The 17,203-nt window shown below is 52.1% G+C and overlaps 1 protein-coding gene across 5 annotated transcripts; it reads left to right on the forward strand.

Moving 5' to 3' along the window:
• The first annotated feature begins 64 nt into the window (after window positions 1–64).
• Window positions 65–16,089, forward strand: Klc4 (kinesin light chain 4). Of its 5 annotated transcripts, none has more exons than XM_021186175.3 (17): window positions 79–151; window positions 967–1,039; window positions 1,791–2,054; window positions 3,748–3,978; window positions 5,432–5,513; window positions 6,027–6,246; window positions 6,650–6,737; window positions 9,063–9,164; window positions 9,284–9,457; window positions 9,791–9,890; window positions 10,055–10,107; window positions 10,279–10,349; window positions 10,640–10,748; window positions 13,786–13,926; window positions 14,536–14,651; window positions 14,793–14,856; window positions 15,642–16,089. In XM_021186175.3, exons 3-17 carry the CDS (start codon window positions 1,797–1,799, stop codon window positions 15,690–15,692), a joined length of 1,860 nt encoding a protein of 619 aa, XP_021041834.1. In that variant the 5' UTR covers window positions 79–151; window positions 967–1,039; window positions 1,791–1,796; the 3' UTR covers window positions 15,693–16,089. The 5 variants fall into 5 exon arrangements, with proteins under 5 accessions (XP_021041835.1, XP_021041834.1, XP_029327253.1 ...); XM_029471392.2 differs by lacking the exon at window positions 79–151 and adding an exon at window positions 177–638; XM_021186176.3 differs by lacking the exon at window positions 967–1,039 and having other exon boundaries at window positions 65–151.
• Window positions 16,090–17,203: the final 1,114 nt, after the last annotated feature.

The raw sequence follows: 17,203 nt of genomic DNA on the forward strand, positions 1-17,203 counted from the left end.
CTCAGCCAATCATCGGGGGTTGCTCGGGTCACGTGATGGAGATGCAGTCCCCGCCCCTCCGAGCCGTCAAAACAATTGCCTCGAGCGGCAGCCATGATAAATTTAAAGGGGCAGCACCCACGGAGGCGGTAGCCGGACCGGCAGACTGCAGGTGAGTCTTTGGGAGAACCCCTGGGGCTGAGAATTAAGGTTACACTGACTCTTATTCCCACATTCCGGGACAAATGAATAAGTCCTTTCCTACTAACCTCAGAAAACTTTAGACTGACTCAAAAACTCCGCCCCCCCCGCGATTCTTCCCCGCCCCTCGGCGTCCAGACAGTGGGACAACCTGCCCCGCCCCCTATGGGAACCCCTGACTGTGACCTCGAGCTGGTCTGCTGTCCGGTCCCGGGCAGCGACTCTGCTCTCACTCACTCTGCCCTACCTCTCCCCTCAGCCCTTGGCGATCTTACTCTGTCCTCACCCTCGGCCCTCGGGGCGAGGCAGGAACCTTAGACACACTCCTGAACTGTGGGCCCGCAGGCTTGGGTAGCCTGCGCTTGGAGCCCGGCTCCGAGACCCCACTGTGCTCAGCAGATCTGCTATGCATCCCTGAACCATCCGGCACTTGCGAGGCATTTTAAGGCGCCTGTTAGGTGATTATGTCAGACAAAGCTATGGAAGGAGGCGATTGCTGTAATCCTGTTGGGAATCCTAACCGGGTCTCCCTTCTCAGGCGCACCACACCCCTTGCTGCAGGTCTCCTTATCTGGAGAAAGTAACTGCACAGAGCGGGAATGAGGAGAGTGACTTAAGGAAGAAGGGACATTAGTACAAGTCTTTGAAGGCTGAAGGAGGGAGGGTGTTTGTCCTGGGTGGGGCTCCGTGCCAGGTTCTCTGAGAGGCTGTGAGGTGGTGACAGAGAAGGGGTGGGACTGCCGGACTTCTGGACTTTGGGCAGTACAAAGCCTTCTAAATCCTTAGTTTCAGGTCAGAGTTTCTTCCGGGCTCTGGCCTGGGAGCTGCCTGAAGCCAAGGGCTTCTGCTCTGTACGCAGGTAAGGAGACTTCAGGGATGAGTTTGGAGGAAGTAGGAAGACCGGCTAAATTCGGGAGGGGGGAGGGAAGGCGGGGGAAGTGGGGCCAGAAGGTGATTTGGAAGGAAGTCAGCAAGTTGGGAGGTGCTGGGCTTAGTGCCTTTGCTGATGCAGCCTGAAGACCTTGAACCTTCCAGAGCCCTGTCATGAGGGCTGCTGTTTCCTGTCCTCCCACATCCCTAACCTCGGGTTCTTCCCCTTTATTGGGACACTGCTTTCTGCACAGCTCTCCCACAAGTCCTCTATGATTCTTACAATGCTTCAGGTCCCCTGCTTCCTTTCCCTAACCCATGCCCTGTCTCCAATTGCCAAGTCCTTGAATTCCTCTAGCTCCAAGCCCGCCCGATTGTCCTACAGATCTCTATCCGGGTTAATTCCTCTCCCTCTCCTTAGTTTTATGGTCAGTGCCGTGGAACTCCTCCTCTTTCTTTTTTTTTTTTTTTGGTTTTTCAAGACAGGGTTTCTCTGTATAGCCCTGGCTGTCCTGGAACTCACTTTGTAGACCAGGCTGGCCTCGAACTCAGAAATCCGCCTGCCTCTGCCTCCCGAGTGCTGGGATTAAAGGCGTGCGCCACCACGCCCGGCTAACTCCTCCTCTTTCATCAGCTTAGCCATGGGGTCAGCCATACTCTTTTCCCTCTGCGGGATGCCCGCCAATCTCTAGTAGTGTGTCTTTCCTCTGACCCACCTGAACTCTGTGGTTTCTCTTTAGCCTAGGATGTCAGGCTTGGTGTTGGGGCAGCGGGATGAGCCTGCAGGGCACCGGCTCAGTCAAGAGGAGATCTTGGGCAGCACCAAGGTGGTGAGCCAAGGGCTGGAGGCCCTACACAGTGAACATCAGGCTGTGCTGCAGAGCCTGTCCCACACCATTGAGTGTCTGCAACAGGGAGGCCATGAGGAAGGACTGGTGCATGAGAAGGCCCGGCAGCTGCGGCGGTCTATGGAGAACATTGAGCTGGGGCTGAGCGAGGCCCAGGTAAGAATAAGGGGGGATGCCAAGTGTTCCAGTGACCTGATGCAAGTTTGGGGGTTGCCTTGTCCTAGAAACTTGGATTTGTTGATTCATTAAATGTTCATTAAGTGACTACTGTGTGTCAACTCTTCTGCATGCTGGTGGTGCAGTATAGAATACCACAGCACAGTTCTTCTCGGAGCTGATATTATAGCTGGGAGAGTCTGCTAGAGCTCAGGTAAATATGTAAATGATTTACTGGACCAGAGTGATCATTGCTAAGGACAGAACAAAGACAAAGAAAGAAGGGAAGGGGCTGGAGGGATGGCTCAGGGGTTAAGAGCACTATGTGCTCTTCTAGAGGTCCTGAGTTCAAGTCCCAGCAATGGTGGCTCACAACCATGTAATGGGATCTGATGCCCTCTTCTGGTGTGTCTGAAGAGAGTGACAGTGTACTCATATGCATCAAATAAAGACATAAATCTTTAAGAAAGGAGGGAAGTAGGAAGAGGATACAGAGCTGTCATAAAATCCCTCACTTAAAAGGTGATGTTTGAGCAGAGCGGGTGAGGAGGCACACCATGGGATAGATGGTCCAGCAGGCAGTACAGGCAAACAGGCCTTGCTTGGAGCCTGGCTCATAGGTTTAGTGATTTGCAGAGCAGCTGTTGGTTCCTGCAGGGTGCACAGTGAGTGAGGGCACAATGTAGATAACTCAGGAGGAGGAGGGATGCCGGTGGGAGACATCCACAGAAAGTGCGGAGCTGGGAGGCTGTCCTCAGATTGAGAGAGCTGTTGGGATGTCTGAGGAGTGATGGGATTTGGCCTGAATCATCTGCTCTCTGGATGAGAGTAGAACTAGAGACTAAGGGCAGAGACCAGGGAGGCCTGGAAGAGCAGTCGGTGCTCTGAACCTCTGAGCAGTCTCTCCAGCCTGAGTATCTCTCTTTCTTAACTCCATTCATTTATTTTGTGTATAGGTGTTTTGTCTGCATCTATGTCTATATACTCCCTGTAATCCTGGTATGTGTAGAGGCCAGAAGAGGCCATTGAATCCCCTGGGACTGCAGTTACAGGTGGTTGTGAGCCAACATGTTGGTGCCAGGAATTGAACCCAGGTCCTTAGGAAGAGCAACCAGTGCTCTTAATCACTGAGATCTCTCTCCAGCCCAGTATTTCTCAACCTGTGGGTTGTAACCCTTGGGAGGTCAAATGACCCTTTCACAAGGGTCACCTATCAGACATGCTGTATATCAGATATTTACATTGCGATTCATAACGTAGCAATATTAGTTATGAAATAGCAATGAAATAATGTTATGGCTGGGGGTTAGCCACAACACGTGGAACTGCATTAAAGGGTCACAGCATTAGGAAGGTTGAGAGCCACTGTTCGAGCCTCGGAGCATCTGTTTATGATACATCTCTTTTTTTGTTGTTGTTGTTTTTTCGAGACAGGGTATGTATGTAGCCCTGGCTTTCCTGGAACTCACTTTATAGACCAGGCTGGCGCGAACTCAGAAATCCACCTGCCTCTGCCTCTGCCTCTCAAGTGCTGGGATTAAAGGTGTGCGTCACCATGCCCGGCTTATGATACATCTCTTGCCACTCACTGCCGCTTATTGCTTCCTCTCCCTCTCCGTCATCTTCCGGAAGGCTACCTGTCCCTGGATGCTCTTATCCAAAAGCCTGGAGCTCATATGATGTTCCCATGTAGGTGATGCTGGCTCTGGCTAGCCACCTGAGCACAGTGGAGTCTGAGAAGCAAAAGTTGCGGGCCCAAGTGCGGCGGCTGTGCCAGGAGAATCAGTGGCTCCGGGATGAGCTGGCGGGCACTCAGCAGCGCCTGCAGCGCAGCGAGCAGGCTGTGGCTCAGCTAGAGGAAGAGAAGAAGCACCTGGAGTTCCTGAGGCAGCTGCGGCAGTATGACGAGGACGGCCATGGCATGGTGAGCGTGTGAGAGTGGGCCGAAAGCTCTCGTTCTCAGTTACCAGGATGTGCGGCAAAGACAAACGGTCAGACAGCTGGAACCCAGAATCCTAAGGGCTACAGTTAGGGAGAGCACAGCCCACTTAGGGAGGAGACTCCCTTACAGTCTTCTCTCAGTGAGCTGGTGCTTATGTATCCCTGTGCCTGTGCCGGTGTGAGTGCAGAGAGGAGGAGGCTGTGAAAAGTGCCTGCCTTCTCAGGTCTGCGCAGAACTGGACTCACACACAAGGACACGGATGTGACTGGATGAAGCAGCAAGCACACAGTGTGGATGTGGCTCCATCAGATAGAGGAGCCACATAGATAGGTCCCTGAGGACTGGCATGGTCAGAAGGGTCCAGAGAGGAGGCGGGCTACAGAGTTGGGAGGTAGTTACAACCATATGTTCATTTTTTAAAAAAAGATTTGTCTATTATTATACATAAGTACACTGTAGCTGTCTTCAGACACACCAGAAGAGGGCGTCAGATCCCATTACAGGTGGTTGTGAGCCACCATGTGGTTGCTGGGATTTGAACTCAGGACCTTCGGAAGAAGAGCAGTCAGTGCTCTTACCCGCTGAGCCATCTCACCAGCCCCCCAGTGTGTTCATTTAAGTGGGGTAGAAGTTGTGCTGGGCCGGGCGTGGTGGCGCACGCCTCTAATCCCAGCACTTGGGAGGTAGAGGCAGGCGGATTTCTGAGTTCGAGGCCAGCCTGGTCTACAGAGTGAGTTCCAAGACAGCCAGGGCTACACAGAGAAACCCTGTCTCGAAACCCCGCCCCCCCCCCAAAAAGAAGAAGTTGTGCTGGATTTTCAAGGATGCTGTGGGGAAAGAGGAGCTTGCTGGCCTGGAGGAGGAGTTACAGTTAACAGTCCAGGGCTAGCCGGACTGCTGCTCTGTCCAGGGGATGAAGAGATGATTTACCTGGGACACACAGATAAGCCTCTGTGTAAGGCTGCCATTCCCGAAGAAGAAAAGCACATTTTCCATTGTGGAAATGTGTTGACAGTGAGGGCTGGGTCCTAAGCCCACACTGACCAAAGAGATGGTAAGCCCAAGGCAGAGCTAGACACTGTGGGTACATACGTGTCAGTAAGAGCAGACATACTCCTTCCCCTCAGGAGAGACAGGAGAGACGTATAATCAGTGTAAGTGCACAGGGATCGCATGGCTATAATTGCAAGAGGTGAGCATTAGAGAGAGGGAGAACAGGGTGTTAGAGAGAGAGCTTTCGGGATGAGAACTAGAGTTACGCTATTTTGTCTATGACATCCCTGGCTTTCCCATCCAGGAGACCTGTGCATGACTGGTCAGCTGTGGGTCTTTCCCAGGGGCAGAAGCTTTCAACCCCATTGCTTGGTGGGTTTGTGGCTTAGAAGAACCCATGAAGTGGCCCTTGGGGTCTGGCATGCTGTCCCTTTTCTTCCAGGAGGAGAAGGAGGGAGAGGCCACCAAAGATTCTCTGGATGACCTGTTCCCCAATGAGGAGGAGGAGGACTCTGGCAACGACTGTGAGTCTGCCTGTGGGGCTGCAGGGTGCGGGCCGCAGGAAGCTGCTTCAAGCTGTGGCCCAGTCTGAGTAGCATCTCCACATCCAGAGATAAGTTGTCCACTCTGGAGACTGGGCACATTCCAGCCTAGGACTTGAGTCCCTCCCTCCCCTGTACCCATCAACACTTAATAAGTGTGCTATGTACGAGGATTACCGAGATGAGAGTAAGTTTGCAGTCTAGCAGAGAATAACCCTGGGCTGGAGCCACAAAGGATTCCTCACGCCTTTCATGTTTTTGCTTTGCTGGATACCCCTAGCAAATGTTAGTTGAGTGACTTACTGACCGAATAAATGGGATTGTGATGGGCACAGGTGCAAGGGTGTGCTTAAGAGAACAGCAGTGGTGTGGAGTCTCCTTTGAGAGCCTAGTGGGGAGCAGCCAAGAGACAGGGAGGGAGAGGGGAGGGGCAGGCAGCAAGGGAAAAGGAGAAGTCCTCTGAGGAAATGCCTTGTCTCTTTGGGGATGAGTTAGTGTCCCGTGGTCAGGGCGCTGCAGCGGCCCAGCAGGGCGGCTATGAGATCCCAGCGAGGCTGCGGACCCTGCACAACCTGGTCATCCAGTATGCAGCTCAGGGTCGCTACGAGGTGGCGGTGCCACTCTGCAAGCAAGCGCTGGAGGACCTGGAGCGCACATCTGGCCGAGGTCACCCTGACGTGGCTACCATGCTCAACATCCTGGCTCTGGTGTACCGGTGAGCACTGCCGTCCTCCGCTGTCTACAGCAGCTTTCATCCTACCTTCCTCTGCTCTCTGCTGGGCCTCCCAGGGATACCCTGCAAGGCTTTGTCCCCACACTGGACCCCTCCCTCCAGTCCCGGACTGCCCCCCCCTCCCAAACTCATCTCTCAGACTCTGTTTCTCTGGCCTCTCTGGAGAGAGTGTGTGCCTCATCCTGTTTGTGGCTCCTGCTTATGGAGACTTGTGACTTCTTCTTGCGATGGCAGTGTCTGCAGCCTGGTGTGTCATGAAGCTTTCTTCCTGTCCTCCCAGTCTCTAAGTGTGCCTCAGTTCTCTCGGAGGAAGGAAGGAAGGGAGGGAGGAGATGGTATGGGGACGGGGTTCACGCTCACGCTCGTCCTTTCTGCTGCTTTCCAGGGACCAGAATAAGTACAAGGAGGCTGCTCATCTGCTGAACGATGCTCTCAGCATCCGGGAGAGCACCCTGGGCCGGGACCACCCAGCCGTCAGTATTCCCGCCTACTCCGTCCCCTCTGTCTCTGCTGTCTTGGCCTGTTAGTCCTCTGTGTGCTGCCCTCAGTCCACTCACCACATGTGTAGGAAGGAGGCTTGAGAGCTTTTGGCCTTCACCTAGTGAACTCTGGCTCTCAGTTCTCTGAGGCCCAGTGACTCCTGTTAATGTTGCTTACATTTTATATTAGGGTTTAGCAATTGTACAGAATAACAAGGTTTAATTGAGACATTTTCTTTCAAAAAGTCCTTTTCTCTTTATTTTATTTTTATGTGTCTGGGTAGTTTGCCTGCATGTATGTCTGTGCACCGTGGGTGTACAGTGCCTATAGAGGCCAGAGGAGAGCATCCTATATGGGTGCCGGGAATTAGAGGTAGGTCCTCTAGAAGAGCAGCCATTGCACTTAGCCTTGGAGTCATCTCCCCAGCCAGCATGTCTGTAAAGTACTCTGCCCACATCTGTCCCTCCTTACTCCCCTTTCTTAACCCACTTTCCCTCATGGGGTTTTAGGAACCCACGGCCTTGCCATGTTAGAGCAGCAGTCTCTTGCCTAGCTTGAACTTAGTGAGGCAATACACCTAGACCTTCGACTTCCTTTGTATGACAAGTGTTTTTTTTTCTTGGAATTTAATTTACAGTTAGTATATCTTCCCTATACATATAACCCCCTGAAATGTAACGAGACAACACTCTAATGAATATAATAGAGACAGAAAGTAATTTTCTATTACATGATTCACTCAATACAATGTAAAAAGTAGCCGAGTACAAATTCCTAGAAAATATAACAAAATAATCTGATGTTGGACAGAGAAACACTGTCTCAAAAAAAAAAAAAAAAAACTCCAAAACCCAAGATTCTAACGTTGGATTTATAGAAGTGCTAAGACAAAAAGCAGAAGCCATATGGGTAGCATTTTATTACTAATATAACAGGTTTTTTTCCCACAATGCTCTGGTTGTTTTGGACCTTGCTGTGTAGATCAGGCTGACCTTTAACTCCTAGAGATCTGCCTGCTTCTGCCTTTTGAGTGCTGGGATTAAAGATGTGCACACCATGCCTGGCCTAAAATGCAGCATTATTATAGGTATTCACAGGGCATTTTTATTTGTATAAAAGAGGAAGAGTCTAGAAATTTGCGCTGGCAAGATGGCTCAGGCAGTAAAACTGCACGTTGCCAGGCCTGATGACCTGAGTTCAATCCTCAAACTTACATGGTGGAAGGAAGGAAACATATACATATATACATACACGTACACACATACACATACATTTAAAGGCTTTGAAAATAAGAAGTTGGTAGCTGGAGGTGTGGCTCAACAGTTAGGAGAGTGGACTGCTCTTTCAAAGGACCCGGCTTTAGTTCCCAGAACCCACATCAGGTGACTCAAAGCATCTGGCACCATGGTATATCACAGACACACATACACACACATCATTAAGAATTTTTTTAGGGCTGGTGAGATGGCTCAGTGGGTAAGAGCACCCGACTGCTCTTCCTAAGGTCCGGAGTTCAAATCCCAGCAACCACATGGTGGCTCACAACCATCTGTAACGAGATCTGACCGTCTTCTGGAGTGTCTGAAGACAGCTACAGTGTACTTACATATAATAAATAAATAAATCTTTAAAAAAAAAAAAAAAAAGACGTTTACACCTTTGTTAAAAAAAAAAGAATTTTTTTAAAAGATAAAGTTCTAGAAAACAGCTTTGAGTAGGGACAGAGTGCCAAGCAACTGATGGGTTGTCCAAGTTGAGAAAATGGGCCATCACAGCTTTGGAAATGAGGTGACCTTGTGAGAACAGTTCCCTGTGATGTCCCATTAGCCAGGCAGGGATGCTGCATGTCAGTGGCACCAGGACCTTGACCTCCTCCCAGTGATGCCAGTGCTTCTGCCCCTTGCTCACAGGTCCAGGGGTGTTCCAAAGTCTCCAGAGTCCTGTAACACACGTACACTATCCATGGCTTTCCTGTTTCCCCTTGCTGAAAGCACTGGACTGCAGCCAGAAACCACCATCAGAAAATTTTCAAAGTCCCTCTAGGGGGCGATACCTCACCCCATAGAGCTTCAGCCTTTTTGTTCATAGTTTCTCATTCCAGACTTTGGCTCTGATGGTACAATGTCTCTGTCTGTCTGTGTCCTTTTTGAAGTTACTACGGGGGCTGGGGCGGGGGGAGTTATCCAGAGGCCAGAGGACAATCAGCTTGCTGGAAATGGTTCTCCCTGTGTCCTGTGAATTTAGGTCCGCAGACTTGGCAGCAAGCGTTTTCCCTGCTGAGCCATCTGGGGTGTAATGGGGTTTGGCCTTCTTTGCAGGTGGCTGCCACACTCAACAATCTGGCTGTGCTGTACGGCAAACGGGGTAAATACAAGGAGGCAGAGCCACTGTGCCAGCGGGCACTGGAGATCCGAGAGAAGGTGCCCACCTCCTTCCTCATCCTCCCTGGTCCCCCTCCTCCCCTTTACAGCTTCTTATCTTCTTCCCTCTTTTCCTTCTCCTCATGTGCGTGCACACACATAATTATGCTTTTTCTCAGGTCTTGGGCACCGACCATCCAGATGTGGCAAAACAGCTGAACAACTTGGCCCTCCTATGTCAAAACCAGGGCAAGTACGAGGCGGTGGAACGCTATTATCAGCGGGCACTAGCTATCTATGAGAGCCAGCTAGGGCCAGACAACCCTAATGTGGCTCGGACCAAGAATAACCTGGTAAGGAAGGAAGAGACAAAAGGGTGGAAGGGGAGTAGGTGGGAAAGGCCTCCCACGTGGGTCCTGGACTTAAAAAGCCTCAGAACGGAGCACAGTCCTTGGCCAACTTGGTGCCTGTCTCTATGGCTGCCTCTGAGAAGGAAGGGTCTGCTTCAATCTGCTGACAGAGGCTCCCAGTCGCAATCGGAGCTGGGCAAGAATAACTAACTCTGTAATGAGAACAGGTTGAATGAGCAGGGTCTCTGGAGCCAGATGCCAAGTGGAGCTGCCTGAGTCTGGCTGAGACCTGCCGTCTTCATCTCTTGCTCCTGGGTTTCTGTTGCTGTTTCCTAGGCTTCCTGCTACCTAAAGCAGGGCAAGTACTCTGAGGCCGAGACTCTGTACAAAGAGATCCTAACCTGTGCCCATGTGCAGGAGTTTGGCTCTGTGGATGGTGAGTGGGTGGGAAGGTCTGGGAGCGGGCTAGATCAGGGACCACACACAGGCTGTAGGGACAGCCACACCCCCTCAGTCCAGCTCCATTGGCCTGTGGGTTCTGAATCCCCACACACGTCCTGGTCTGTTCTCCTACCTCTTCATGCAATATCTCATCCTCAGATGACCACAAGCCAATCTGGATGCATGCTGAGGAACGGGAGGAGATGAGCAGGGTGAGTGGGGCTACCCGGGCGCTGGCGGCTCCCAGGGCCTCTGCCTTAAGCCTGTCTTAGCTTAGCTTCACTCACTTGCCCAGCCCTCAGTGCACAATGCCTTCCTCTACCCAGTCTGCATCTTAGCCCGTGCCCACCTGCCTCCTAGCGTCTTTCTGTTCTCATCCCCAGAGCCGGCCCCGTGACAGCAGTGCACCCTATGCAGAGTACGGAGGGTGGTACAAGGCCTGCAGAGTGAGCAGGTGAGCTGCCAAGGGTCAGAGGGGGAGCCCGTGAGGGTGGTACAGGGCCTGCAGAGTGAACAGGTGAACTGCCAGGGACCAGAGAGGGAGCCTCTGAGGCTCCTCTGTCTAGCCTCCTGATCTCAGAGCCTTCTCCCCTCGACTTTCTCTCAGCCCTTTCTCTGCCCCTCTCCTGCCCTTTTCCATTGTTCTGTTTTGTAGCACTTACACGTCTGCAGGGCCTGTGTGTGCTTGACAAGTGCTCTGCTGCTGGGCTATGTTCTCACTCCATTTCTGTATCCTCCCTGCAGCCCCACAGTGAACACTACTCTGAAAAACCTAGGGGCTCTGTACAGGCGCCAGGGGAAGCTGGAGGCAGCTGAGACCCTGGAGGAATGTGCTCTGCGCTCCCGGAAACAGGTCAGGAGCCCACACCACAGGGCCATGGTGCTCACTCGCTGAGGCTGAGGTAGGAGGGAGTTCCAGGCCAGCCGTGGTCTTTACTAAGATCCTGCATCAGGAGTGGCTAGCTCAGTTACTCAGAGCCCTTGCTGCTGCTGCTGCTGCTGCTGCTGCTGCTGCTGCTGCTGCCGCCCAGAACCCAGGTTCAGTTCCCAGCACCCATGTCAGGCAGCTTACAATGGCCTGTAACTCAAGTCCTGGAGGATCCAGTGGTCTCAGGCCTCCATGGGTACTGCACACATGTGATGCACACATATCACCCAGGCACACAGGCATTTTTTCTGAGACAGGGTTTCTGTGTATATCCCTGGCTCTGTAGACTCTATGGAAATGTAGACAAGCCTTGAACTCAGAGATCCGAGATCCGCCTTCCTGCCTGTTTTCCAAGTACTAGGATGAAAGGTGTGGCCGGGCAGTGGTGGCACACGCCTTTAATCCCAGCACTTGGAAAGAGGCAGGCAGATTTCTGAGTTCGAGGTCAGCCTGGTCTACAAAGTGAGTTCCAGGACAGCCAGGGCTATACAGAGAAACCCTGTCTCGAAAAAAACAAAAACAAAAACAAAACAAAAAAGAAAGGTGTGTACCGCCACTACCCAGCCGATAAATATATCTTAAAAAAAAACAAAAAAACAAAACAAAAAAAAAAAACCCTGCCCCAAAGAAAAATACAAGTCCAGATGGCAGGGCCAAGAAGGAAGGGCCTGGGGACAAGGACTCAAGGGACTTCTTGGGTTTCTTGTGCATGTGCTGAGAGGGGGACCAAGTCTTATGGCCATGGTAGTTTTTAAGAAAGTTCTCACTCGGGCTGCTGAGATGGCTCAGTGGGTAAGAGCACCCGACTGCTCTTCCGAAGGTCCAGAGTTCAAATCCCAGCAACCACATGGTGGTTCACAACCATCCGTAACGAGATCTGGCGCCCTCTTCTGGAGTGTCTGAAGACAGCTACAGTGTACTTACATATAATAAATAAATAAATCTTTAAAAAAAAAAAAAAAAAAAAAAAAAAAAAAAAAAAAAGAAAGTTCTCACTCGCCGGGCGTGGTGGCGCACGCCTTTAATCCCAGCACTCGGGAGGCAGAGGCAGGCGGATTTCTGAGTTCGAGGCCAGCCTGGTCTACAAAGTGAGTGCCAGGACAGCCAGGGCTACACAGAGAAACCCTGTCTCGAAAAACCAAAAAAAAAAAAAAAAAAAAAAAAAAAAAAAAAAAAAAAAAAGAAAGAAAGTTCTCACTCATGCGGGCTGGAGAGATGACTCACCAGTTAAGAGCACTGACTGCTCTTCCAGAGAGCCTGAGTTCAATTCCCAGCAACCACATGGTCACCTACAACCATCCGTAATGGGGTCCGATGCCCTCTTCTGGTGTGTCTGAAGACAGCTACAGTGGACTCATATACATATAATAAATAAATCTTTAAAAGGAAAAAGAAAAAAAAGAAAAGAAAAAAGGAAAACAAAAAGAATGTTCTCACTGCAAATTTGCCCTTTGTGTCGGGTGCAGATCTAAGATTTCGTTCATAGCTGGTATGGTGGCTTGCGCTTGTAATTCCAGTACTCAGGTGGCTGAGGCGGAGTAATTACTATGAGTTTGAGGCCTTGTCTCAAAAAATCCAAACCAGGGCAGGTGTGAACTGACTTAAAAAGTGGCCTTTCACTCCGGGCCATAGCTACCACATACAAGTCTGTAAGGATGTACTGGAGCCACACAGAGCAGATCTGTCCAGCTGCTGAGTGAGGCGCATAGTAAGGAGGGGAGACACTGTCCCTGCACTGGCTGCTGAGAGGAAAAAGAGCGAGGCGAGCCACATCCTGGGACTTAGGGAGTGTGAGGGCCCGGCTCCTTCCTTTTACTGTATTCTTCTCTCAGATATTACATCCCAGCTACAGTCTCCTGCCCTCCCTCTCCTCCCCACCCCCTCCATTTCCCTTCAGAAAAGAGCAGGCCTCCCAGGGAGAACAACCCTCAGAGGTTGGACGAGAGGCAAGTCAGTATGAGGAAAAGAGTCAGAGACAGCCTCTGCTCCCGGTGTTAGGAACCCCACAAGAACACCAAGCTACACAACTGTACCATGTATGCAGAGGACCTAGCTCAGACCCATACGAGGCTCCCTAATTGTCACTTCAGTCTCTGTGAGCCCCTATGAGCCCTGGGTAGTAGATTATGTGGACCTCCTGATGTCATTGACCCCTCTGGCTGCTACAGTCCTTCCTGCCCCCCTTCTGAGGGATTCCATGAGCTCTGCCTGATGTTTGGCTGTGGGTCTTTCCATCAGCTCCCATCAGTCGCTGGATGAAGCCTCTCTGATGATGATTATGCTAGGCTCTAGCCTACAAGGACAGCAGAATATAAGCAGCATTCATTTCATTGCCCCCCGCCCCCAGCCTTGTTTGATTCTATCGTACCCTAGGTTATCCAGCCTCTGGTCCTGGCCATCTAGGCAGTGTCAGGGGTGAACACCCACTCATGGCATGGGTCATAAACTGAGCCAGTCATTGGTTGGCCCCCACCAGTTCTGTACCATCTTTACCTCAGCACATCTTGTAGTCAGGACAAACTAACTGTACATAGAAGACTTGTGGCCAGGTTGGTGTCCCAGTCCCTCCATTTTCCTGGTATAGAAGGTGGTTCAGGCTCTGTGTCTCCCAGTACCAGGAGTTTATGCTAGGGTCACCCTCATAGATTCCAGAGAGTTTCCATTGCACGAGGTTTCTAGGTTACCCCTGAAATGATCCTCAATTCCAACCTTCTCTCTCAGTACTTGTTCTTTTACAATTGTGTGTGTGTGTGTGTGTTATTTTGCCTGCACATGTGTCTGCATGCACGCAGTGCTCACTGAGGTCAGAAGAGGGCACTGAATCCCCAGCTCTGTGGTTACAGGCCTTGTAACTTGTGAGCTGCCCCGTAGGTGCTGGGAACTGAATCTGTGTCCTCTGGAAGAGCAGCCAGTGCTTATAAGGCTGGGCCATGTTCCTAGCATCTCCTCCTCTTTCTTCCAGGGTACTGACCCCATCAGTCAGACCAAGGTGGCAGAGCTGCTCGGGGAAGGAGATGGTAGAAAGGCCATCCAGGAGGGCCCTGGAGACAGCGTGAAGTTCGAGGGAGGTGAAGACGCATCAGTGGCTGTGGAGTGGTCAGGGGTAAGTCTGCTCACTACTACTGTCCTGAACTCTGAGGCTGTCTTTCCCCAAGTTTGTGCAGGTTATGAGTCATGAAGTTCCCACCAGTTAGCCCATCCTTTCAGGCCTGGCCCTGAGAATCTGCTTGCTTTATTTATTTATTTATTTATTTATCGTTATACATAAGTACACTGTAGCTGTCTTCAGACACACCAGAAGAGGGAGTCAGATCTCATTACGGGTGGTTGTGAGCCACCATGTGGTTGCTAGGATTTGAACTCAGGACCCTTGGAAGAGCAGTCAGTGCTCTTATCCACTGAGCCATCTCTCGACGGCCCCTGGGAATCTGTTCTTTTGGTTTTTCGAGACAGGGTTTCTCTGTGTAGCCCTGGCTGTCCTGGAACTCACTCTGTAGACCAGGCTGGCCTCGAACTCAGAAATCCGCCTGCCTCTGCCTCCCAAGTGCTGGGATTAAAGGCGTGCACCACCATGTCTGGCTGGGAATCTGTTCTTGATGAGGCCATTGCTTTCAATCACTGGGCTTCAGGGAAGGGAATAAATGGTAGGAATAGACTTAGAAGCTGGGTGACATGGGACCTTGGGTTCCCAATGCCTGTCTCTTCCCGACAGGATGGCAGTGGCACCCTCCAGAGGAGCGGTTCTCTTGGCAAGATCCGGGATGTGCTTCGCAGGAGCAGTGAGCTCCTGGTGAGGAAGCTCCAGGGGACGGAGCCAAGACCTTCCAGGTACATGACAAGTGACAAGGGGGAGCTATGATAAAGCAGGGCAGCAGGCCTGGCCTGCAGCACCTCCTGGTGCCGGAGAAATGTCCTAGAGTGTCCTACACAGAGGAGCAATGGGGGCCTCACTTCTCTCCTTCTTTGCAGCAGCAGCATGAAGCGGGCGGCCTCGCTGAACTACCTAAACCAACCCAATGCAGCCCCCCTCCAGGTGAGCGTGCTGAGGGGCACCCTGGGGCCGAGGGAGGTAGGGCTCCCCAAGGCAGTCAAAGGGGCAGCTGGGAAGGTGGAAGACTCACCATAGTGAAGGTGGCCTGGGAGACTGGAGCTCTTCAGGAGTCAGACTGACAGCATGGCATTGGAGGTGCTGGGCATCGAGAGACAGTGGCAGTGGGGGACACATGTCTAATCTCAGAGCTGGGGAAGCAGAGGCAAGTGGGGCTCTGCGTTTAAAGCCAGCCTGGTCTACAGAGTTCCAGCACAGACAGGGTGACACAGAAACATGGCTTGAAAGAGAAGAGAAAGACAGACAGACAGACAGACACAGACACACACACACACACACACACACACAGAGAGAGAGAGAGAGAGAGAGAGTTTCTAGCCAAAGGATTCAGTCAGAATTATTCAGGAAAGTACCAGCCGCTGATGCTCTCTAAGCTGGTAATAATTCAGAGTGACTTAGAGCTGCTGGTCTTGTCTTACTCCTTCTCTTGAGGTCTAGTGAGGAAGTAAGAACACCAGCAGCATGACGTCTCCCTTAGAGAAAGCAGGCAACACTGCCAGCCAGTTCAACACAGTGAGCTCTTGGGTCAGCTCATTCACTGTGCAAGTCAGCATTCTTGCCCAGGTTTCGTCCCCCGTAGCTCCTCCAGTAGACCGTGCCTAAGCAAAGTCCTAGAGCTTAGGTTGAGGTTAGAGATTCCATCTTTGGTCGCTGCAGGGCAGGCAGACTCCAGGAGTTTGCAGTGATGTGTGGTTGCTGGTCTCTTTCAGGTCTCCCGGGGCCTCAGCGCCAGCACTGTGGACCTTTCTTCAAGTAGCTGACATTCAACTCCCTCTTCTAGTCTGCTGGGTCCCCACAGCCCTTACAGCATTCCCCATGGCTCCTGTCTCTTCCCCAACTCAATAGGATGGTGAAGAGGGAGCGGTGTATGTGGGAGATTGCTGCTTCTAGGGTCTAGGCTCCTTCCCTGGGAACCCCCTCGGAAGGGCCCTCAGGATAACATGCTCTCTACTTTGGAGTCCTCTAGAGTAGCTGACTGAGGCTCCCAAGGTGGGGGAAAGTGGGTCTGCACCTCAGGGATGCGCCTGCTGCTGGCTCTTCTGTCAGTTTGGGGCTGGCCAACTGGGCTGCTTTGCCCTGGTCTCTTTTACCCTCTGCTGCCTCACTACAGGTCCACGTATTTCACTGTTTCTTTAATAAATGAACCAGGTAACATTTTGTGTTCGGAGTCTTCATTGAAGACGTTGTGTTGTTCAGGGCCCTTCCTAGAAGGATGAGGGCAGTGGTAGTATGCAGGACTGTTGAATTCTTGGCTCAATGGTTCCCTCCGTGTTTGTACCCTCTTTAGCAGGGCCTGGAGGAAGGCATCTGGGGGATGGGGAATGAGGCATACAAGAAGAAGGTGCTGTGGACAGGGTTGTCAGGGACATGTGGTGGCCATGTGGCAGGACCCTGGAGTCCTGGCGCCACTTCTCCTGCCTGTGAGGCCGTCTGTGGCTTCCTTCCCCCCTCCCAGCTGCTTGGGGGAAGGGAGGTCTAAGCAAGCCTGGGGGGCCCTCCAGAGCCAGAAGGGGGACAAGGCGCTATCCATCCTCTCTTGCATATCCTGGAGGCCTGTCAGCAGCTGGGGCCCATCTTCTAAAGCTTGACTTCTTCTGACCCGCCTCCCACACCCCTTGCTGCTTTCACAACAAAGAAAGAATGTGGGGGTGGTGGCGCTGGGGGTGGAGGGTGCCTGGAACAAGGGCTGCGTTGGGCCTCCCCACAGCTGGAGATTTGGCCATGCCCTGACACAGCCCAGACTGCTTGGAGATGGACTTGGGATGAATGTCTGTTTAATAGCTCTCGCTGGGGGTTGGAGCCCAGGGTTTCTACCTTGGGTTCAGATTTGTCCAGTGTCACGCATGCCCCTCCCCCTCCCTGGCTACATCTGTTTCACCGGGCACCACAGCTGTGCCCTCCTTGTCTTCTGAGACATCCTGGTTATGTCCTCCTTGCCTTCTTCTGAGACACCCTGCTGGTCTGTCTCATGCAGCAGTTTGGGTTGCTTAACTCCACCAACTTGGAGAATTCTGGGCAAACTATTGCTCCAGATCTCCAGGTAGGTTCAGTGGGCCTAACGGAGGCCTGAGAGTCACTTCAGTTCTCTAGCGTCCCAGTGGATAGATTAGGCGGTGGGAACAACACCCAGGTCTCCGGCACTCCCCTGAGACGGCCACTGCTGCTCCCCCCCCCCATCACTCCCCAGATCCTTCTTTCTATTGCCAGCTCCTCCCCTCGACGGCGGGGAAGGGGGCGTCAGGGGGCGGGGCGCCGTGCAGGCGGAGAGGAG

This window comes from Mus caroli, unplaced genomic scaffold, assembly GCF_978045245.1.
Source record: "Mus caroli unplaced genomic scaffold, Mus_caroli_1 scaffold_18, whole genome shotgun sequence".
In the NCBI taxonomy this organism is placed as follows: domain Eukaryota; kingdom Metazoa; phylum Chordata; class Mammalia; order Rodentia; family Muridae; genus Mus; species Mus caroli.

Excerpts from the sequence above, each read along its gene's own strand:
- Klc4 (XM_021186176.3), top strand. The coding sequence starts at position 1,797 with ATGTCAGGCTTGGTGTTGGGGCAGCGGGATGAGCCTGCAGGGCACCGG. Across the intron at positions 2,055-3,747 it reads TGGGGCTGAGCGAGGCCCAG|GTGATGCTGGCTCTGGCTAG; the intron begins GTAAGAATAAGG and ends GTTCCCATGTAG. Across the intron at positions 9,891-10,054 it reads GGAGTTTGGCTCTGTGGATG|ATGACCACAAGCCAATCTGG; the intron begins GTGAGTGGGTGG and ends TCTCATCCTCAG.